Raw genomic sequence first — 23,797 nt, 5'->3', positions numbered from 1 at the left:
AATTACGTTGTTACAATAATAATAACAGAGGATTTTGGCTTTGTTGTTGGCCCTGAGGGAGTCACAGCTGCCAGGGGTGTGTGGATTGGAAAATAGTCAGGTATAGGCAGTTTCAGATAAATAGTTTTATTGCAAGGGTCCAATTACTTGGCTGCTGTTGCTCAGAGGCGAACTTCTGAGGTTTGTACTTGGCTCAGTTTTCTGTTTTTAATGACATGAAGGAATGAAACGCAATAGCCATTATCATGATCATTTATCAGTAAACAATCATCTCTGAGGTGATGATGGATGTGTGTAGGGTCACAGATGCATATTGTTCATCAACATCCTTTTATAGCATACATACACAGATTTATTCATAACAAAAGGTTTTCTAAAAGGCCTCAACTGGCGTTATTCCTAGTTTCTATTAAACCACTTGTGAACGCCAGTGTTTGCTTCTCTTTTTCTTCTCCTCTCTCAGAGCTAAAGTCTACGGGCACGGCACATCACTTTGCCTTCTTGCTCAACTCTACTGACTATAGGGTCCTGCGCATGGATGAGGATCATGACCGTATGTATGTGGGCAGCAAAGACTACATCCTCTCCTTGGACCTAAATGACATCAACAAAGAGCCCCTCATAGTAAGCAAAAGCTTTCTTTTATTCTATACTTACTGTACACTGTCTAACAAACCAAAGACATATGTAAGTTTCACAGTTGATGTTGCATACACAAATACGTTGCCTGACCAATTTCATTGCTCCACTTTTATCTTTGATATTGGAGTACCAATGTTGTGATATTGACTATGCAGCGTTTATGCAACTAGAGTTGCATTCATTTTTGGCTGAGATCTTTTGTTGAGGATGGGAGACGTTAACGTCTTCTCGAGCACATCCTAAAGCCTTCCAAACAGTTTAACATCAGGATTATTTGATGCCCAATTCATGTTTGTAACAATTCAAGATGCTCCATGCTTCAGTCCTTTGTATTACTGTATAATGTTGCTGAGACCATTCTGACCATATCATAAACACAGCCTGCAGAGGCTTGTAGAGTAGGCATAATGCATGACAGGTGCATCTCTTCATGTGCTTCCCTTCTTACCATTAATAGCCCATCACTTTTGGATAGGGTAAATCTGGACTCATTAGACCACATGACCTCCCATTGCTCCATAGTCTAATCTTTATGCTCCCTAGGAAGTTTAAGTTGTTTTTTTTCGCTTAACCTCACTGTTTTGTGGCCACGCAACAGTTTAGTAACAATCCTGTAAATTCTAGTCAAAGTCTGTGTTTTGAAATGCTCTTATATATAGATTATTAACCAAGAATTTTAAGGATCTCTCATTCCGGCCACATTTCTCCTCCCAGGTTTTCCACTATTCTTCCAGGTTTTAATAATGAAGTCCGTTGATTTCAGCAACCTAATTTCGTTCTTCTGAACCACATGGTTGTTTAAGACATGAGAAGCTAATCAGTGCATCAGTCAAGGTTAAATAACTTGTTGCCAACTGAAACATATTAATCACTGGAATAATGATTCAGTCATAGTTAAGCACTGTTAAGTGTTTCCTTATTTAAATCCATATAGCAGCCTGTTTTTTGGCAAGGTAAAGTATGTAACAATTTGTAACTACATTTATTTTTGTCCCAAATCATTCGCTCAGTAGTCCACGAGGCAAGATGTTGCATCGTCCAAATTTCCTGAAGAATATGGGAAGAAGAAAACCTGCATTTTGTTATAGAATTGCATCTGATTAGCTGTCAAGGTTTCTTTTTTATTGATTTTCAATATTGTGATACTGACTGAGTTGATCAATTTGAAAGTGCAACCCTGTTACCCAAATTTTGGAAGTTAAATATTGCATATATATATATATATATATATATATATATATATATATATATATATATATATATATATATATATATATATATGCAATATTTAACTTCCAAAATATATAAAAAAATATATAAAAAAAAATAACTTATAGATATATATATATATCTATATCTAAAGAATTGCATACACTATTAGAATGTCTCCATGTCACTAGCAAGGATGCTACTGTAGATCACCACATTCTGTGTATTTCAAAGTTGATGCAGCCCTGTTCCTTTCAGTCCAGTTACTCATTTAAGAGCAAAATGCAGCCAGGAAAATTTGGAGAAATGGGATTATTTGAATGGTTAAAGGCAAGTTCCATCATCGTGGAAATACCCTGTATGCTTGACTGCAGTGAAACTATTTAACCATGTTTAATATTTGTGTCAATTCTTATCATCATTTTCTGTAATCATTTATTTCTCCCTCTCCTTTTTCAGATCCACTGGCCTGTGGCTCCTCTGAGGAAGAATGAGTGTGTGCTGTCAGGGAAGGACATCAATGTAAGTGTCAATCTATGTTCAGTCATCTTCTTAACATCTTGTTTCATGGTATGTTGTCTGCATCCTAAAGGCATCACTGCATGTGGGTGTGAATTTATTACTATGGCAATACTTCCAAGACCACACAGAAACTTAACAAGACTGTTTGTCAGTAGGAGCCAATTTAAAGCTTTCAACATTTTAAGAAAAAACATAAAACACATTAGTATTACAGCAATTATATAATACAAATTATTCATTCATTTTTGCTGTAGTGGTACATTTTTATGTTCTCTCTGCTTTGCTTCTCTCTGGTTTCCTCCAGGTATTTTGGTTTCCCCAGTGCAAAGACATATGCATATATCTATAAATTGTCTGTAGTGTGTGAATGTGTGTGTGTGGAACTGGCGCATACCCCTATCGCAGGGACCCCTGAGTGCCAACCAAGGCAGGACGGAATAATGTCCTCTGCAATCCTGTGTAGGATTAGCACTACAGAGGATGGATGGATGGATGGATGGATGGATGGATGGATGGATGGATGGATGGATGGATGGATGGATGGATAAATAAATATAGAATTTAATATAATTTTTGATTAAGGTTTGTTATTGTTATTTTGTTGTAACACATTATGTGAAATCATTTAACTTTATTTTATATTCATGCTGATTTAGGGAGAATGCGGAAACTTCATCCGGTTGATCGAACCATGGAACCGGACTCACCTATACGTGTGTGGAACTGGTGCTTACAATCCCATTTGCACCTACGTGGACAGGGGTCAAAAATCTCAGGTAAAACATTGGCCACAGCTGACCTGCTGTCACATCCTGGTTCATGAGATCAAAACTTTCCTCCTTGGTCACAGAATATTATAAAGGAACGCATTCTCTCTGGATTTTTCTGACTCAACACTAACCACATTTGACCATGGCACAGTTTAAGTACAGTCATAAAAACATTTTCATTGGAAAATGGCTCCTGAGAAACTCTACTGCAGGATTTGAATGTTCCTTAAATCCAAGTCTGTGATTTTTAGAATTGGATTTGTTTAGATATTTTTGGTTACTTTACATTGCTTATTATTATTATTATTATTATTATTATTATTATTATTATTATACAAGGATGAGGCAGAGAAATATCTCCCTTTACTTTAAAGTTTGCTTAATTTAAATAATTCAGTTTGATTGTGTATATGCTGTATCTTCTTTTCCCTAATCTAGACAAACAGTACAAACAATCGACACAAACATACACAGAGCGCTTCTTGAAGACACAGAAACTAAGTAATGCGATGTAGATGCCCTTTTACGGTCTTGTTTTTGCACTCTGCTTCCTCACATAACTACCCAAGCTGATAAATCAGTGTGATTTTACACAGAGCTTCAGACACAATTTCCGCAATAGAAGCATTCCCATAACATCGACGATGACGTAGCATCGAGTTCCCTCAAAAGGAAACAGTGCTTTTTATATACAGTTTCCTATAATAGTATTGGAATAGCATGGTCATTTCTATTGTTCTTACTGTATACTGAAGTCATTTGGATTTAAGAGTCAAAGGATGAATGAGCTTTTATTCCTTGAAATGTATATTAAGATATACATAAGTGATAACTGAAGACAGCACCTTTGGTCATAGTGGTTGTTTGTTTTGTGGATTCTCCCTTAGATCTCCTCTTCAGAAGTTAAATTTTTAAATCGGATTAACTTTCCACATTTTCTCCTCTGTTGGGTTGGCAGTGTGTTTTGGATCGTTGTGTTGCTGCATGATAAAGTTCCTCCCAATTAATCTGGATGCATTTCACTGTAAATTGGCAAACTGAATGTTTCTGTAAACTTCTGAAATGATTCTGCTGCTAGCATCATGAGTTACCTCATCAATAAAGATTAGTGAGTCTGTTTCAGAAGCAGACATGCAAACCTACACCATGGTAAGCTTGTATGCTTTAGATCACTAGCAGATACTTTCTTCCTTCACACTTTGGCCTTTCAATCACATTGGTAGAGGTTCATCTTGGTTCTTCCAGAATTTTTGGGATGTATTTCTGTCTTTCTGAATTCTAGCCTGATACTTACTTATGGTGAAAGGCTTTAAAAAAGGTTGACTTGTGATACATTTACCCCTACCATATTGTTGGTGATATCACTGTTATTTTGCAGATTCTGTCATCAACTGCTGTTTTTACATTGGCCTACCTGTTCCAGTAGTTTCTTTTTTTTTTTTTTAGGAGAAATTATTGTATTTTCCGAGTGCTAATGCAATCGTGATTTTTCCCTTTGTCTCAGCTTCAAATGCTGTCTTCACAGTCTAAACCAAGGACTCAAACCAATAAAAGTTATTTATAGCTATTTATCATTTAAACAAACAGTCTAACACCTGGACAACAAGGAACACCTGTCACTTACATATTCCCATATTTTCGACTTGGGAAAAATGTGGGAATAAACAAAAGGTGTCGTTTTCTAAGACATTCAACACCTAGAATTGGTCTTACTCTTCCAATACTTTCAGGATGTGTAGCCTTATGTGTGGTGGCCTGGTGAAACCATTCACATTGTCAAATTTTGACAATTTTCTTCTATGTATACTTCTAAAATCTATTTGCTTTTAGAAACTGAAATATGTTTCTCTTTTGCAAGTATCTCAACCAGTTACTATTGCATTTACAAATACTGTTATGCCAAAAAGTAAAAGAAAATAAAAATAAAATATCAAGATTTCATTCCAGCAACAGCGACATCACAGACTGATTCCAAAGACAGTCTGATTACAAGATGAACTGATTAGTTGCCACATATCGTCGCTGTCGGGCGGAATCCTCGTATCTCCAAAACCATTATTTTTCAGGAAAATAAAAAAACGCCGTTTTTTTTTTTTTGAGTTATTAAACATTGTATCGTTAAAGTTGTTATTATACCTTATATTGCTATCATACTGTTGTGTACCAACATTAACACAACATTTTCCCAAAGTCATGTTTTATCAGAGATACAAGCTTTATGACTTGGGAGCAGGGAGATACGAGATTATGCTGTCATTGATAAGAACAGTACAGACACAGACATCGTTGCTGCCATCAGTGTTCAATAAAGTCTGCGGTCACGTTGAGCTTTTTGACAAGTTACATACATCTTCCTAAATTGTTTTTTAAGGTTTAAGAGCGATAAGTGATGCAATACAAAATAAGATACGATAAGCTGATTAATCTGTCTAATAGGTGGAAATTAGTCTAATCTGTTCGCAAACTTACCTTCGTGGCTCACGGGTTTCCTTCTGCACAAAAGCATTACAGCTATCCAATGGAGTTAGAGATTTGCGCTCAAGCTATTTTCAAGACTTTAGATTGGTTAATAACTTGTAAAAATAACAGACCCACGTGGGAACTGACCAATAGCATCAATATGTGAAAAAAATATGAAATTGACAAAATTTGGACATATGAGGTTTCCGCCCGACAGAGTGAGAGACACGATATCTATCCAGCATGCTGATCAAAGCATGACATGTAGTGCGTGTAGAAATCTTCAGGCGATCTAATGAATTGTATCACTGCTTTTGTAAATATGGCTTCTTACTCAGTAGAATGCTTGCAAGGCAATAATGAAAAGTACATAAATCACATTGTGCACATATCCACATTGTGCTGTTGATATATAAATAATGTAAAGAGGTGTTAACATATGTTACATGTAAACATAATTTCGGCTAAATTTTCTAGTGTTTGGCCACGTGCAGTGGATTTTCCCAGTCCATCATTCACATGTCTGCATGCTCTGCATCTTCAGGATGACAGTAACATTCAAAACCACAGTTTGACAAAGCATGTAATTAGTCACCAGTGTTCTTTGTTTATTTTCACTAAGTACACTGCCTTGTCACTCCTAAACAACAAACTACGGTGTGAAGTGAAAGCTTAACCCACTAACATTGCTTGTCTCTTAGGCTTTGCTCCTGAATCAAAATCTTCGAGCAGGAGGCCGAACAAGTCGTGCAGCAGAACCCAGTGCCTCACCTGAGCCTTATGCACCCAAGGTGGGACACAATATCCTTGCTAAAGCAGGAAAGACACATATTTAACTCTCTTTAAGGGATTTCTGTACATTTTTTGGAAGGTTTTTGGTAGGACAGAAATATTGTTTGAATAACTTCAATGTTTCATATAGACTAGTGTCAAATTTGTGAAAACAAAGAGACAATCAATTTAAAAGCAAAATTTGGTTCCTAATATCATTCTTGATGTGGCACTTGTCTTAATTCAGTGCGGTAGGAAAGGAGACAGTGAGTGTGCACAGAGTAGCAGCTGCTTTCAGGCTGCTGTTAAATGTGTCAGTGGGAAACATAAATAAACATGGAGTAAAAATGCTGATTTTGGATGCCTCATCCTGTCAGGTTTGCCTCCACTTGCCCAAACCCTGCCTTTAGAGACAGTGTATAAAAAATTGCCAAACCCTCATGACACCCACTGATTGTAGGTTATTACAACCTCAAAGAGATGAGTCAGCCAAAAAAATTAATCTGGGCTAAGTGTTAAATCTAAAGCATGCTTGTAAAGTGTCAGAGCAGAGCAAATCCCAAATGGAGGCATTTTCCCCTTATTCAAGGGTGTAACGTAATAGACGATTTGTCGAGACACGAATTTCATGCATAGCAGCTTCTGAATTGTAGATTCACACCGAAACCCACTCGGATGTATGCTTTTATCTTGACGTCGTACATTCATCAAATTCTACATCTCCAACATTCACAACAGATTCTAATCTTATTTTGGAGGAACTTCCATTCTGACAGCTGTTTGAATCATGCAACATCCAGATAAATCTTTATTTACCTCATGGGGAGTGTGCTTCAAAAGCAGGGCCTCTTAGATAACGTTTCAATAGATAAAATTTGTTTTGACTATATGTGTATCCAGTAACACTCAACCAACCACCAAGATCTCATGCTAGAACCAGGATGTGGTGGCAGGTGGGAAAAATGTCTCTTCTAGGTATCTGCACATACGAAATGGACATTTACTGAAAAATGAAACTGCTGCTAACAATATTAATTAGACGAAAAAGATACGTGTGATATACGTGTAGTCAAAACACATTTTATCTGTGGAAAATACATATAAATTTTTTTTTTTCACAAATCGTTTTCTCTAGGATAGATTTTATAACAGCTTGATTTCATTCCAGTGACTCACTGAGGTCATGTTTTTTATTTGCTATCAATTTAAAATTTGGTTTTACTTTTGATTAGTAAATAGATTCGTTGTTGATATAATAATTAATAAGTATATCTATATTATTATTACTAGATTATTACTAGATTATTAATTATAATAATTATTGATTGTTACCAACCCAGGAAGCATGGTGAATTGCTTTATACGCTGTGTTTTTGATATTTGATAGATCAATATGTAACCTAAAACTTTTATCGGTGCTACTGATGAGGAATCTTAACAAAAGACTGGAGTATTTTGCATATGTTTTATGGATTGTGGTTTGCAGAGTGTATTTTGTGCTGCCACATTATGAAAATAAACCTTAGTAAGTAAATAATGAATGCAGTGTGGCTTCATCCAACCAGCCAACCTCTGAACGCTGGATGCATTGCTTTGTCTTATTGAACGGTGTAACCTTATATGTAAAATGTCATACTGAATTTGTTGGGGCTTTTTTTTTTAAAAAAACAGAGTGCAATAAAGTCCAAAAGTTTCTGTGGAAAATATTCACTGAAATGTTACACTTTCAATATGAGACATTATATTATGGGATGTCAGATGGTGACAGTGGGTAAAACAGCAAAGCTCTATGAAGCTAAGACAAGATAACAATCAATAATGTTTCTTCTAATGTACACTGTAGACCCATTAATGTGGACTCTGCATGTTTTCCCTATTCCAGGAATACATCTTTCGTCTGGAGCCGGGTAAAGTGGATTCTGGGAAAGGAAAATGCCCATTTGACCCCAAATTAAACAGTGTGTCTGCGCTGATCAGTAAGGACCTGAGCCATACCTGAGCACTCACTTTTTTTCTTCATCTAGGCCTGCATTTATAGAGCTCTTTACTCATATACTGTAGCTCCACTCGCACAAACGTGCACGTTAATTCATCCTGTGCCTGTGGGATCCAGTTAGAACGTCTTTAATGCTTGTGTATCCATTTCTGTTTCCTCTTCTCTGTTGGTCTCTGTGTCTCTTTGGACAGATGGCCAGCTCTACGCCGGAGTGTATATCGATTTTATGGGAACGGACTCTGCCATTTTCCGTACACTAGGGAAACACACGGCCATGAGGACTGACCAGTACAACTCGCGCTGGCTCAATGGTATGCACATAACACACTGAGGTGCCCTGTGCATGATGTGTTTTTGCATAATCTAGCCTAAGAATTATATACAATTTTATTTTATTACCTGATCAGAGATGCACAGACACGTATCAAAGTTTCTCTCTCTGTGAACAGTACCATAGATATACTACACATAGATACAGTACATACAGTATTATACATACATACATACATACATACTGTGGATGAATAAAGGAATATCTTATCTTATCTTATACATACATACATACATGCATACATACATACATGCATGGACAGAGAGACAGACATATAGACATATAAATGTCTTCACCACTTCTTTCTTGTCATTTTTTCCGTCATGTCTATTTTCCCCAGATCCCACATTTGTCCATGCACAGCTCATACCAGACAGCGCGGAAAAGAACGACGACAAGCTATACTTTTTCTTCCGGGAGAAGGCTTCAGAGATGGGTCAGACCCCCATGACTCAATCCCGAATTGGCAGGATCTGTCTGGTGAGATACACATACATGCACATCACACATCCTATACTAAATACACAGACAGGCATATTCTACATTTAAGCATTTTTTTCATGTAGACATCCCGGAAATTTCACTATTCATATCCTGAGTCAGCTGCTCTAATCTGGTGTTTCACACCTATATAATGAGTCTTAGAGTGATAGTTATCCATGGTCATGTTTATCAGCCATACTGCAATAATTATTCTTATTCTTATTTCCTCAAAAACATTCTTTTCCGCTAGAATGTTTGTAATGAGTGGGTAGTTGTTGGCTGCTGGTCACTGGGCATTGCCATGTCTCATTATTGGAGTTGGCGGCCGTCCATAGCAGATGGGTCTAAGCAGTGCTCAGAGGCAATGTTTACAACCATACCCCACCCCACCCAGGCAGCCCACACATATACTACACCACATGAGTGTGAGAGATTCCTATATAAAACCCTTTGTCTTGTTTTTAACATTAGAAACACAAATGGCACGGTTTGTCTTGGCTCATGAAGATTGGGTCAGATTACTCTATAAAACCTATATGTGCGTTTTAACATTTTAGAAAATGGATGTAAATTCCCTTTCTTTTTTAATAGAGATTTAATAAGCTATTGAAACCTCTGACTGATTCTCACATGCACGTGCAGCCGAGTCCAAAATCTGAGACCGCTAGTGAGTATGAAGGGATAAGACTCATGGAAAATCTGACCTTTCGTACAAAGGAGTTGAAGATGGTCCAAATGACATTTATTTTAAATGGTGAATAGAAATCTTGAATAGACTTGATGTTGCACATTACATGCACATTTTAATGCTTTTAAATGGGATTTTCAATGTTTTCAAAGCATTCAATGACTATAGTATACACCAACACGAACATAACTTCAGTGTCATTATACCAGACCATTTTGTAAAACTCTCTGAATCATACAGAGTGACAGAATAAACAAGCGTAGTGTACATTCAGTTTAACTATATATTGTTATACATCTTTTAACCTAACCTTGCATTTCCCTTGTGTCTTTACAGAATGATGATGGAGGTCACTGTTGTTTGGTTAACAAGTGGAGCACCTTCCTGAAGGCCCGACTAATCTGCTCCGTAACTGGTGCTGATGGCATCGAGACACACTTCGACGAGCTCCGTAAGTTTGTCTCATTTTTCTGCTGTGGGAAGTGGTTGGATTTTGGATCCAATAATATCCAATATAATAATATCAAATATTTTGATTGCTATAAAAAATCTAATTATAAATATATATACACTAACTTCATCCACTTAAAAATAGGGTGTGGTTCAGATGGATGCAATAGATGTGGATGGTGTGTTGCTCAATCCTCCAATCAAATCAACTATTGAGGGACATTTTTTGCTTTAGCTTACTTTAGCTTTTACTTAGAATTTTCATGTCAATTTTTCAGTGGTATTTTACTGGTTGCCGGCTGGCTGGCGTGGATTGAGACATGCGAGGCATGAAAACGTTGTATCAGTGAGGAAAAAGGTGTCCCAGCAGTTTTGTTGAAACTCAATGTGGGTTTTAAAAAAAATCCCAGTGTGCCAGAAGACCTTGAGCATCGCTTCCTCTTGTCCCGCTGCTCCACCTACCTTAGTAAAGAGTCAAAAATAGCAGCTAAAAAAAAAATCCTCTCACAGCCATCAAAATAGCAATACATCCTAATATGTCCTAATATATAATAGCAAGAAATCACGCAGGACAGTAAAACACATATAGCTGATAAAGTGTTTGTGCTATTTGTACTGAAAATAAAATAAAGCTATTTGCTGGCTTTTATATTTTCCAATCCTTCTCAGAGTTAAATCACACATATCTCTCGGCTGTGTGTGTTTTTTTTTTAAACTCATTTTCACATTGTCACTGTGGTGATAGTCATCATCCTACAGACCCATTTTTTTAGATCATTCCTGGAACAGTGCTTTCCCAGTTCAGGAGGTGTTTCATATCTGCTAAATATCTAAATCAGAGGCTATGTGTGTGGAGTTTGCATGTTCTCACCTTTCTTCCGGTATTTGTGCCATGTGCTCCGGTTTCCTCCCCAGTACAGATACATGAGTTATAGGCTGATTGCTGAACTTTAAATGGTCTGTAGGGTGTAAACGGATGGATAAATGGATATCCCCATTACCCATCTGTTCATTTTCTGTACTGCTTATTCAACACAAGGTCTCAGGGAAGCCTCAGTCTATCCCATGTGAGTCAGGGCTCAAAGTGGGGAACATCCTGCATGGGTTGCAAGCCAAATTCAGGGTACAGTCACACACACACTCACACTTATGATGCATGTCTTTGCACTAGTTCAAGGAGTCCCCTGCCCCAATCCCCTGGTATAGACACTCCTCTGAGACCTTGTATAGTTTAAGCAGTACAGAATGTAATTGCCACTCCGTCCAGGGTGTATCCTGCCTTGATGCCCAATGACGCCTGAGATAGGCACAGGCTCCCCATGACCCGAGGTAGTTCGGATAAGCGGTAGAAGATGAATGAATGAATGAAAGAATGTAATTGCTCCCAAAGGTGCTTCAACTAAAGAGTTTGAATGTACTTATGTACATGTCATATTTAAGTTTTTTATTATTCATTCATTCATTCATCTTCTACCGCTTATCCGAACTATCTCGGGTCACGGGGAGCCTGTGCCTATCTCAGGCGTCATTGGGCATCAAGGCAGGATACACCCTGGACGGAGTGCCAACCCATCACAGGGCACACACACACACACACACACACACACTCATTCACTCACGCAATCACACACTAGGGACAATTTTCCAGAGATGCCAATCAACCTACCATGCATGTCTTTGGACTGGGGGAGGAAACCGGACTACCCGGAGGAAACCCCCGAGGCACGGGGAGAACATGCAAACTCCACACACACAAGGTGGAGGCGGGAGGCGGGAGGCGGGGATGCAACCCCGACCCTGGAGGTGTGAGGCGAACGTGCTAACCACTAAGCCACCGGGTCCCCCTTATATATATATATATATATATATAGAGAGAGAGAGAGAGAGAGAGAGAGAGGTTCCACCAAAACCTTGTGTAGGATAAATTGCACAGAAAATAAATGGATATATATGGAGCTGTTTGAGTTCTGCCCCAATTCATTTTTCTATTGAATTGTGTGAATTAAGAGATCTCCAGGGAATAAAGGAAGCCCTGATTCAGCCTCATTTATGTAAAGCATTACAGTTGAATATATTGACTGCTAAAGCTCTCCAGAGTCTTCCATTTGGAAACAGTCTTTTTTGTTCTTTTTTCTCAGGTCAAAGTATTTCTTTTTCTTTCAAGTTAAGTGCTGGAAGTAAAATAACAGGCCAAATGGGTTTCCGATGTCAGAAGGAAATCTCTGGAGTGATCTCCATTCAGTTAGAAATGTAAACCCATAATAATGAAGTACACTTTGGAAAACTGGGTACAGACCTGAAACAGCATAAGCCTTCTTTTACACACTTTTTAATGTGTGTATGCCATTTGTATGTGTTGTTTCTGTGAATGTGTATATGACTGTGTGAATCTGTGAATGTATTTCTTAGCCAGGCTTGCCAGAAGGTAAGGGAGTCTTGCCCAGCTTTTGATTGACAGGGTGAAACAGAATTGGGCAATAAATCCAGCAGAAACAACCAGTCTTCCTCTCTTTTAGCCACAATTGAATCCAAATGTGTGAAGCATGGATTTTTTATCACTTCTGCAGGCGCTCAAATCGGCGAAGTGCTTGCTTCGGGCCCGGTTCATTTCAGTTATCACATTCCATGCCGACTTTTCTCTTCCTCCTCCCTCATCTTGGCCTCCAGCTTTCCTCCTTGCTAGTGTTTATTCTATTTCTGTGATTGTGTTGAAGGAATTCACTCCTGAAAGGACCGTTTGACCTCATGTTTTCCCAAGTCGACTCAGGGCCAGTGAGGATTTTATGTCTGTTTGCTTTTTTGAAGGATGCATTAGCAAGAGTGCTACTTCATATAATGAGCCTGGAGCTTTCAGTGCGGCCCAGGTTTCTGATTAATATGGGTCTGATTATCCGTGACAGTCTTTGCGTCCGTGGTCCTCTCTTGTCTTAGCCTGATAGAATGTCTCAATCTTCTGACTCCTCTTTTTGTCCTTCTGTTTTGTGCCTTTGCCCAATTTATGGTCCTTCTCTGAGAATAGATTCAAATAGATTCCATAATTTGCATGTACTATGATCTGACCCGACACACAAAATAGAGAATATAAGCAAAAAAGCATATGGAATTAAAACAATAATATTAAAGTGACTGCAATGGGGATCCTTGGTTAAATTGGTAGAACCTTCTAGATATTACTTACCCACCCCCATTCTTCATCTCTGTCTCTCTTTCTCTTTCCCTCTTTCTTTCCTTCTCTGCCTCTTTACAGTCTTGTAGCACTCGAGCATGTCCAGCAGTATGTACTTTTCCCTTCTGTCATATTAACCTTCTTTTTTCATTTTGGCTCAGTATACCTTCTCTAGCCCTCAGGGGTTAATTTACTGCGTCTATATGTACCAGAGAGTCAGCAAGAGAGAATATATGAACTTTATGAGAACTTTATAAGATTTTTTTTTTATATTTCACATTTCTTCCTCAGTTCTTTTCCTTGTAGACTCATTTGGCAGTATTGATCCATATCTGATCACAGAATACCTCAAACTAAGCTTGTGCACTTTTTTCAGGGGATGTCTTTATTCAGAAGACTCAAGACACCAAGAATCCAGTCATTTATGGAGTCTTCTCAGTGTCTGGGTAAGTATCAGTGAATGTAGCATAGTCTCGTAGGCTTGAAATAACACTACTCAGTGATCAGACTTATCAGATTGGCAGAAAAGCCTGAATTGGGCTTTCTTTCATATCAAAGCTGCCAGGACAGCAGATTTACTGCAAATGTTTGCAATCTAATATGTTTTGGCCAATCTAGTAGTTTTATACAGGAAACAGTTCGCGTGTCATCAATGGAATGAGAAACAGAATATTTCTCCTTGTATGTTATATCACGGCAATCAGTGTAATGAATGACGTTAGAATTCAGCACGAGCACAGAGGCCTCCAACGGGAACAGCAGGCAGTTTAAGCAAGGTTCACATACGAAGATATATAAATATACGGCGAATAACAGGGATCAGTGTTAGAGAGTTTATTTACAAGTCCTTACATTTCAGATTAAATCAGTGATGCCTTCAGGCTTTGTCTAAGCTTTGTAAAGCCAAACACACACTGCTACATGGTAATGAAAAATGTGTTGTCTTTCTGCTGCAGGGCAGGAGTACTTTCACAGCTTGATTTCTCTCTCTTTCTCTCTCTCTCTCTCTCTCTCTCTCTTTCTGTCACTTTCTCTGTTTATTTCATAATGATCTTGTGTACCTTTCTGCATTTTTTTCTCCTTAAGACCACAAACGAATGTGCACGGGTGAGCAATAATATGTAAACCTTTAATAGCTCAAAATGACTAATGATGAGTCATTAACTCTCTCCTCTACAGGTCAGTGTTTAAAGGTTCAGCCATATGTGTGTATTCCATGGCTGATGTGCGTATGGTCTTTAATGGCCCCTTTGCCCACAAGGAAGGTCCAAACTACCAGTGGATTGCCTACCAGGGAAAAATCCCTTACCCACGGCCTGGGACAGTAAGCATCGCTCTTTTTTTTCTCTCACACATATTTCAGAACACAAAAACAATCCAACAAACCGTAATATGTTTTTTTTTTTTAAATATAGTTTTCCAGTTTAGTGGAACAGCTTGGCAACTATTGCAGGGAAAATGCAATTCTTTCTGTTTTTTCCCCATATGCTACCTTTTGTTTTTCTTTTTTTCCCACGTCATGTGGTGTTTTTTAGTTGTACGTTCTCTATTTTGTTTGTACATTGTTCGTCGTTTGTCTCTGTGCATTGTATAATACAAATTTTGTCATTTAGAAGTTGTCAATGTTGTTTATCTCACAGAACAGCCTTTTTTCTGTTGACAGTTGTTTAATTTTCTAGGGCCACACATGATCTCTAATGATGGTATACATTTCTGGAGATGCCCCTATGAAATTTTGGCTTAAGGGCAGGCTGGGAGCATAGTGAGGAAGCTTGTGTTTACAAATATCCAAATGCATCAGCAAATCATAATAGAAGCAGCGATTAGAAAAAAGGTGACTTGTCCAACCAACAAGCATATGGTAGCATGCCAGAGGATTTTAGAGAGAAAGCCTGTGGGTGTAGTGTTGTTTGCTCTCATTCTCACCACAATTTACTACCAAGTTTTAGAAGGACTGTCTCAGTGAGAGACATGTATTCCCAAGAGAGATCAAGCCTGGAAATGGGAGACTAAATTAGTCTTGTTAGGCATCTAATATAAGTCTGGGTTTGGACAGCATTTATGTGTTTCTAGACTAAATCCCAAATTCCTCTCCTCCTTCTGACAAATGAAAACCAGATTCATTGTGTGTAAGCATCTGAAGCATATGAAAGCATCTGTACTCTAATGTGACATTCAGATATTTTACATTTCTATTATAGCTACCTTTATCCTACATTCTCACTCATTTCCTCTATCTTAACCTGTTTTCTGATGATTTTTCATGTATTCTACTTCATTTGTGCTACTGTAACAATGCTGTCTAATAGATATGAATATACAAGAAGGACACACATACATACACACACACATTGTAGTACACAAACCACTTAGCTTTTGTCTTCTCCACACAGTGTCCAGGAGGGACGTTCACCCCCAACATGAAATCCACTAAAGATTACCCAGATGAGGTGATCAACTTCATGCGGAACCACCCCACCATGTACAATGCCGTGTATCCAGTGCACAAGCGCCCCCTGGTGGTGCGTACCAACGTCGATTACGAGTTCACCACTATCACTGTGGACCAAGTTGCAGCAGCAGATGGCAGTTACGAGGTGCTTTTCTTAGGAACAGGTGAGACAACCGAATATATAAGCATGAGAAATACGATGAGAAATATATGGAGTCGTAAAGAAGCTAGCGTTGACAGTGAACACTAACAGTTACCGTCCACTTTAGCCAGAACAGCTGCTCATTTATCCTGTCAGCCTTTATCCTGTCAGCCAGCTAAATAAAACCGTACAGATACAAGTCAAGAGCTTCTGTTAATGTTCACAGCAAACATCAGAACGGGGTAAAATGGGGTGATCTCAGTGAATTTGATCATGGCATGTGTGTTGGTGCCAGACAGCCTGCTTTGTGTAATTTAGAAACTGATCTCCAGAGATTTTCATTTTGATGAGAAAGGTCAGAGGAAAATAGCCAGACTAGTTTGAGCTGACAGGAAATCTACAGTGACTCGACCAATCTCTACTCCTGGAGTGAGCAGGAAACCATCTTAGATCACAAAATATGTCAAACATTGAGACGAATAGGCCAAACCGAGACGAAATCAGGTTCCACTCGTGTCAGCCAAGCACAGGAATCTGGGTCCACAGTGAGTCTAAACTCACCAAAAACTAGACAGTACAAGATATAAAGGAAATCTAGTCTTTTTTCAATATTCTGTCGTCATCATCAAGATGTTTCCTCTGACAGAGCTTCGCTTACCGGATGTCTTTTTGTTTTCCTCACAATTTTGTGTGAAATCCCAATAGATCAGCGGTGTGTTAATTATTCAAACCAGCCTGTCTGGAACTAACATCCATCAAAGTCACAAAGATCACATTTTTACCATTCTATTGTTTCATGTGAATATTAACTGAAGCTCTTCATCTGCTGGGATATGGTAGCTCAGTGGTTAAGGTGTTGGACTACTGATCGGAAAGGTCATGGGTTCGTACCCCAGAACCAAGCTGCCACTGTTGGGCCCCTGAGCAAGGCCCTTAACCTTCAATTGCTCAGTTGTAAGTCACTCTGCATAAGGGTGTCTGCTAAATGCCGTAAATGTAAATGTAGACCAGCACAATTTTGGACTAGTTGATTGGACAAGTGCAAAAGTGAGCAATGAGTGGCCAAAAAATGGCTGTATTGGACTCAATTTTAATATTGTATTGTTAAATAAATAAAGCAGTAGATTGTTAATACTGGTTCCTTCTATCCTAACGATCAGTTAACCTACGTTCACACGTTTAGTGATTTTATCTCTGCAATTATCCATTCACTGTAACCAGCATTCAACATGACATCAAAATCACTTTCTTGCTGCTAAAGGGAAACATTCTTGATGGAGAGAGTTTGGATATAAATTCAGCAGTGTATATATGCATCACATTATATGAGATGAAGGAGAAGCAGTGGTTGCTCTCTGTCTTCACTCACATTGCTAGTCACTGCACCGATACCTTATTGAAGGTCAACTTTGCTCAATTTTGTCACATCAGTGGATGTGAAGGATATTGTCACTCATGTTGCCAGAAGTCGTCGGCTCTCATTGAAAATGAATGACCTCCTGCTGCTTTGTGCAGTGAGTCGCTGTATGTGTGAACATAGCAGACTTTTCATGGTTTTCTGAGTCATATATTAAAACCACAGACTCTGTTAAATTTCAAATGTACTTTGTTACTACTGTATATACAGACAAAAATATACATAGGTGTATTTATAATTCTTGAAAACCAAAAAACGCCATTAACGCCAATTGTCTATGTACAGTCTAAACCTTCTCATGTGTTACAGACTACTAGAAAAAAAAGAGTCTATAAGTCATTATGCCTCTATATACTGAGTTTTGCTCTGTACAACCACAGACAGAGGTACAGTGCAGAAGGTCATTGTTCTTCCTCGAGATGACCTACAGACTGAGGAACTGGTTCTGGAGGAAGTGGAGGTCTTTAGGGTGAGTTTTTTCCTCTAACACTCTTTAACTATTGTATTTCATGTTCCAGGATTACAGAAAAGATAATAATAACATTATTACTTTATACTGTAGGTCCCAACTCCAATAACCACCATGAAGATTTCTCCAAAACGAGTAAGTATGAACTCTATTGAAAACAACTGAAGTTCTGAACTTAGAGTCTTAAAAGATTTGTTTGTGCACTGAACAGTTATCAGTGAATGGTTAGAGTTCACAGGGCTTGATAAAAATTCACTTTGTAATCATAACAAGGCGATATGGATGAAATAATAGTGGAGTTGGTGCAGGGACAAAGAAAAACAGGAAGATAACACAAAGATTCTCAGCCAGTAAACAACGTGTGTGTTCTGATATCTATAGCAACAGCTATATGTGAGTTCAGCAGTGGGAGTGACTCACCTGGCATTACACAGATGTGATGTGTACGGTGAGGGTTGTGCAGACTGCTGCCTCGCCCGAGACCCTTACTGTGCTTGGGATGGCAAGTCCTGCTCCCGCTACTCCACCAATCACAAGAGGTGAGGGGTGTGTGTGTGTGTGTGTGTGTGTGTGTGTGTGTACAGGCTCTGTAAAAGTGATGACTGTGCGCATGCCTCCTTTACTACAGTGTTGCTCTGGCTGGGTTTTTTATTGACCCTTTATTCCATCTATCCATATTTATTTGTCGAGTCAAGTCAAGACGCTTTTATTGTCATTTCAACCAAATACCATGGGTGCAATACACAGTAAAATTAAAACTGTGATCCTCCATGACCATGGTAAAAGACGGATAACAGCACAGAAGATGTACAAACAGCATTTTGTTTTTGTGTTGTAACAGCCAAAGGAAATGGACAAGAAATTTTAAAGGCAGTGCGATGAATGACAATTGATTATGAATGGGTGGATGCATGGATGGATGGATGAATGACTGTGGGTGTGGGTTTGGGTGGTGTTAGTCCAGTCTCTAGGTATATTATTCAATAGAATTAAATGTAAAGGATAAAAAAGGATTGAACTTAGGTAATTTAGGGGATTATCACTGTGTATACATTAAACAGTATACATTCATTTGGAAACTTCTTATTTTTTACAGTTTCAACTTTACTGGAATACATCAAATCATCAGTGGAAGCACTTTAAATCCATTTTGGGATGCACAACATCTCAGACTTGTCCAATTATGAAAGAGATCGTTGACTTTTTTGTTGATCGGCTCTTATTCTCTGTTCTGCTAGGCGCAGCCGAAGGCAGGATGTGAAGTACGGCAACCCGATTAGACAGTGCAGAGGCTACAATTCCAACGGTAAGGAATGAATTATAGGTAGCAGTATGAGTTACACAGTGTAACTCCTCTTCCATACTTGGCTCTACTAAGCCCTCTTCTTTTCTGTCCTAGCCAATAGAAACACTCTGGAGGCGGTGCAGTATGGAGTAGAGGGAAGCACAGCGTTCCTGGAGTGTCAGGCCAGGTCTCCTCATGTGTCCATCAAATGGCATTTTCAGAAGGAGAACAGTGACAGGAGACGAGAGGTTTGTGTTGTTTCCCGTCACAATCCCATTGCTGCTTTATAAAGTTCACATTTACATAATCCATCATGCTCATTTTATATAGTTATGGTTAGTCGTACATGTGTGAAGGATCTTGGTGACTTCAAGTCAAAGTAATAAGCTGTGTTCTGCATGTGTTTTAAGCATGCTCTTATGACCATGCTTGTACTGTAGCTCTTCTTCTAGCCAAGTTTGTATGAGATTCATAAAACTCACACAAATTTTGCGTAAATACTGGTGATGTTTTTTGCTTTTTTTTTACAATACAATACCTTTATTAGTGACTTTCATTACTTACAATGTGTAGATTCATACACACTGGACAGTGTTGTATAAAGTACTAGAAAACAATACTTGAGTAAAAGTACAAGTATCGTACTAGAAAAAGACTTTGGTAGAAGTGAAAGTTACCTTTTTGAATATTACTCAAAAGTCTTAAAGTATCTGATATATACTGTACTAAAGTATCAAAAGTAATTTTCTGATATTTAATGTACTTAAGTATTTGAAGTATAAGTAAAAAGTAAAATTTCAGTCATTTTTGGTAGGCATAAAAGCAGGGGCGGTTCTAGGATTTCATCTTTAGGGGGGTTTAGCCCTCAGTGAGAATTTAAATTTTATGCATGATGTAATGATGCCAGTCTTGAATCAAATCAGTTTATGTATGTGTGCATTCTCTACAAACAGTATGTCCAATGAATGCAGTCATTAATAAAAAAATATTCAGACAAAGACCAAATCAATAAATGTTATTTTTATTTAGTATTAAATGGATTGTTTGCATTAATATTTTGTTTGTGCCATCAACTCTGGTAATAAGAATAGTGACATTTCACTGCTTTGGTTGCCGTCTTTGCAGCTTTCAGCCAATTAAGGTTATAGATAAACGCCTCCAGCTCTGACTGCACGTGCACGCTGCGCGTGCCTGAGCTTCTCCGTAGAGCATGTGGAGCGTAATGCAATCAAGGAGCAGTGATTTGCCAAAGCTCCCTTATTGCAGTCGCACACATTTCTTTTGCAGTACACATTTTGCAGTAACGAGTAAAGAAGATGCTTAGTGGAAATATAACAGAGTAAAAGTATACATTTTATCTAGGAAATGTAGTGGAGTAAAAGTGAAAGTTGACATAAATTTAAATAGCGAAGTAAAGTACAGATACGTGAAATTTCTACTTAAGTACAGTAACAAAGTATTTGTACTCCGTTACATTACAACACTGACACTGTACTATACCTGCTTGAACTAATTAATAGTTTTTTAACATTTGAATGCAGTCCAATTCTGTCAAGAAACAAAATACAAAGGACCTTGCAACCACTACCTATAGGATTAGACATAAGATAATAAACCATCTAGTGAGATCATAGCTAAAATCCCAAAATACCAAATTACTACAAAAGTACATGTTGGTTGAATGAAATCATAAAATGATGTTTTATGAAGGGTGTTATATTAATACATCTTTGTCAATTATTATTATTATTATTATTGTTATTATTGCTATATTGATATCTTTACACTTTGTTTTACTGACAGATTCGTTCAGATGGTCGTGTATTGCACACAGATCAAGGCCTGCTTTTACGCTCCCTGCAACTCTCAGATGCTGGCACCTACCAGTGCACAGCCACAGAGAAGAACTTCAAGCACACACTGGTCAAGCTGCAGCTGCTTGTGCTCTCAGTGCGCACTGTCAACAACATCCAAATGGAAACAGGAGCCTCTATACCAGCCATGCCTGCTGTTCCCCTTCAAACCAGTGCCTGGACACCCAGTGCTGAGCAGTACAAAGACCTCCTGACCATCCTGAGCCAGCCTGAGATGGGCTTAATCAACCAGTACTGCCAGGACTACTGGCAAATCACTGAGAATGACAAGAAAGACCCATACGAAGCCAAGGAGCAGCGCAAACCACGGAACCGGAGACACCACGAGACCCAGAGGAGCTCAGCCGAGACATGAGGAGGCGGCTGACGAGGCAAGGAACAGAAACACAGACACAAAGAGTACATGCATCCACAAGACTCAAGCAAAAAAAACCTCCAACTCGCTGAAACACGTTACACATAAAAAAAAAGTTAAACCACAGCGTGACCGATGGACTAAATGGACACATTAGAGCAGCAAGAGTAGGCAGTATTTATTGTAGTTTGTACATAGTTAGACTCTGTGGATATCTTTGTACTGAGAGCACAACAAGAGAGAGAAAAACAAACCGTTTTGTGTATATGATTCTTCTGTGCAGATATTTTATTATTGTTATTCTTCGTATAGCATATTTATTATAGTGTTCTTGTCCTAATGAACTGTGTGACTGTATTATGTGGGAAGGAGAAAGCACAGTTGTATATACCGAGTGGATAAACACTCATGGCGCCTCATTTATAAATGAGATCTTGATAAACCACCAGGTAATATACAATAAGACATTAGCTAACACCAACGGTTTTAATTTACCAAGCCATTTCCATGGATACGAGCTGTATTCCTAGTCAGTCACACTTTAGGTATGCTTTAGCTCATTAGGTAACGGGGCACATTACACTTCCTTGTCCAGTGTCCAAAGCTAGACGAAAAACGTAGTCGGTTTGTTAGACCAATAACATATGAGCAGCTCGTCTTCAAGGTGTTTATTCCATCAGCTTTTATTCAGCATTGGGAATGCACAAATGGTTTGAACATGTGCCTCATACAAACCTAACAAGCAATTCATTAAATTTCAGCAATTTCTTTTCCAGATTATGTTTTTTTCATACAGTAGATTAGATACATTTTCACCCTCCGAAACTTTTTCACTTCCCACTGTAATGTTACAATCTGGAACCGAAATAGATTTTATTGATTGATTATAGGACACATTTTAAGCATGCTGATGAAGAGTTTCAAATCATTTTGTCAATATAATATTTTATCAGTAGTTGATGGCCATGAGTTCATTGCTCTATTTTGCCCCCTAGTAAAAAACTATGACTAAATTTTCCAGTTCAATTATGTTTCACAAGAAGATTTCCGTTTAGTGCGAGACTTTTCAAGACAGCCTTTATCCACACCCCTGCTTTATATATCCGTGTAAATGTTTGAATATTTATGTAGTCATAACTAATGTACAATAATATCTCTCTGAACACCTGGCTGAGGAAAGAAAATTCACACAGTCCTTACATGATTAGCATAACACTGAGTACACTTGATCAGCTCTACACAGAAGGTTCAATACATCGGCTTTACGTCTTCGTTATGGTCTTGATCTTCCATGTCTATATGACTACATGTGCAGTAAAAATTCTTAGAAGTCACCAGGTCAGCTTCGAACCCAAATAGACATCCCATGTAGTAACCATATGATTTTACTCATGTTAACAGATGATTTGTAAATAGTACGTACAATTATTGCACGCACAAGAACGATGTACATTAAATTACAGGATGCATAGGATTCAAATCAGGACGTTGGTTTTTTGTTTCCTGAATAAAAAAGGATAATGAAAGACTACACCATATTGTGATAACCTTGTACATCTTTATAACAGAAATCAAGGAAAGCACTTTTAACCACCTAATCCGGTCAGTTAGACTGTCGTCCCAGAGTTTTAGAATTGTTCTCATTTTTGCATGAAATGGTTTTGTACTGTACAGCTTTATTAGTTTAAAACCAGTTACGTTGTTGTGTAGATGTTTATGGATGGTCTTTTATGTAAAAATCACTTTATTCGAAAAACCACAAAGGAACATAGAGATTGATTTAAAGGAACAGAGTACTACTTTATGCACAAGACAAGGTGTTAAGAAGCTAAGTGGACTTCACTCTCATGTCTCTCTTGCCTTAGTCTTGTGTAATTGCTTGACTCGAGGTAAAGCAGGCTGCTTCATATGACTGTTGTACAATATCGGGGGTTTTGTTTGTAATACATTATATACCACTGTGGTTTGTCTATCATTTTGTCTTTTCTAATATTTTTTGTGTATAAAATATTATTGGAAATAGATGTACTTCAAAGTTAATGTTATGGTACTGACTTTACTGTGCTTTTTTTTCTTTTATTGTTGTTGTTGACTAAATAAAGTTCTATATTTTATAACAAAAAAAATCATACGTGTCGTTAATTTGATAATTTGTGTACATACGCGGCTAGGCCCATTTCTGAAAATAATGAATTAATAATATTAACATTTGCAATGGGAAACAAAATTCTTTGTATTATTAGTCAAGGTGTGATAGTTAAAGGACTAAACAAGCAGTGTTACATGTTAGACACACAGATTCACTAAAAAATGAA

At 38.0% G+C, this 23,797-nt stretch overlaps 1 protein-coding gene across 2 annotated transcripts in view; it reads left to right on the top strand.

Annotated features, from left to right (window-relative positions):
- The window catches only part of sema3fa (sema domain, immunoglobulin domain (Ig), short basic domain, secreted, (semaphorin) 3Fa), a 58,529-nt gene extending 34,970 nt beyond the window's left edge, over positions 1-23,559 (top strand). The window contains exons 3-19 of one of the 2 annotated variants that reach the window (XM_060868323.1): positions 464-624; positions 2,311-2,373; positions 3,030-3,149; positions 6,305-6,394; positions 8,257-8,350; positions 8,562-8,681; positions 9,042-9,181; positions 10,209-10,323; positions 13,865-13,934; positions 14,668-14,812; positions 15,882-16,104; positions 17,880-17,968; positions 18,062-18,103; positions 18,350-18,507; positions 19,207-19,274; positions 19,368-19,501; positions 21,057-23,559. In XM_060868323.1, coding sequence (XP_060724306.1) covers positions 464-624; positions 2,311-2,373; positions 3,030-3,149; positions 6,305-6,394; positions 8,257-8,350; positions 8,562-8,681; positions 9,042-9,181; positions 10,209-10,323; positions 13,865-13,934; positions 14,668-14,812; positions 15,882-16,104; positions 17,880-17,968; positions 18,062-18,103; positions 18,350-18,507; positions 19,207-19,274; positions 19,368-19,501; positions 21,057-21,482 — 2,258 coding nt within the window. In that variant the 3' untranslated portion in view covers positions 21,483-23,559. The remainder of the gene's footprint in view (positions 1-463; positions 625-2,310; positions 2,374-3,029; positions 3,150-6,304; positions 6,395-8,256; positions 8,351-8,561; positions 8,682-9,041; positions 9,182-10,208; positions 10,324-13,864; positions 13,935-14,667; positions 14,813-15,881; positions 16,105-17,879; positions 17,969-18,061; positions 18,104-18,349; positions 18,508-19,206; positions 19,275-19,367; positions 19,502-21,056) is intronic. The other variant, XM_060868324.1, reaches the window with a different exon arrangement.
- Positions 23,560-23,797: the final 238 nt, after the last annotated feature.

Source organism: Tachysurus vachellii, chromosome 4, assembly GCF_030014155.1.
Source record: "Tachysurus vachellii isolate PV-2020 chromosome 4, HZAU_Pvac_v1, whole genome shotgun sequence".
Classification (NCBI taxonomy): domain Eukaryota; kingdom Metazoa; phylum Chordata; class Actinopteri; order Siluriformes; family Bagridae; genus Tachysurus; species Tachysurus vachellii.
Note: the sequence above shows the minus strand (reverse complement) of the source record. Positions and strands in the feature narration are given on the sequence as shown.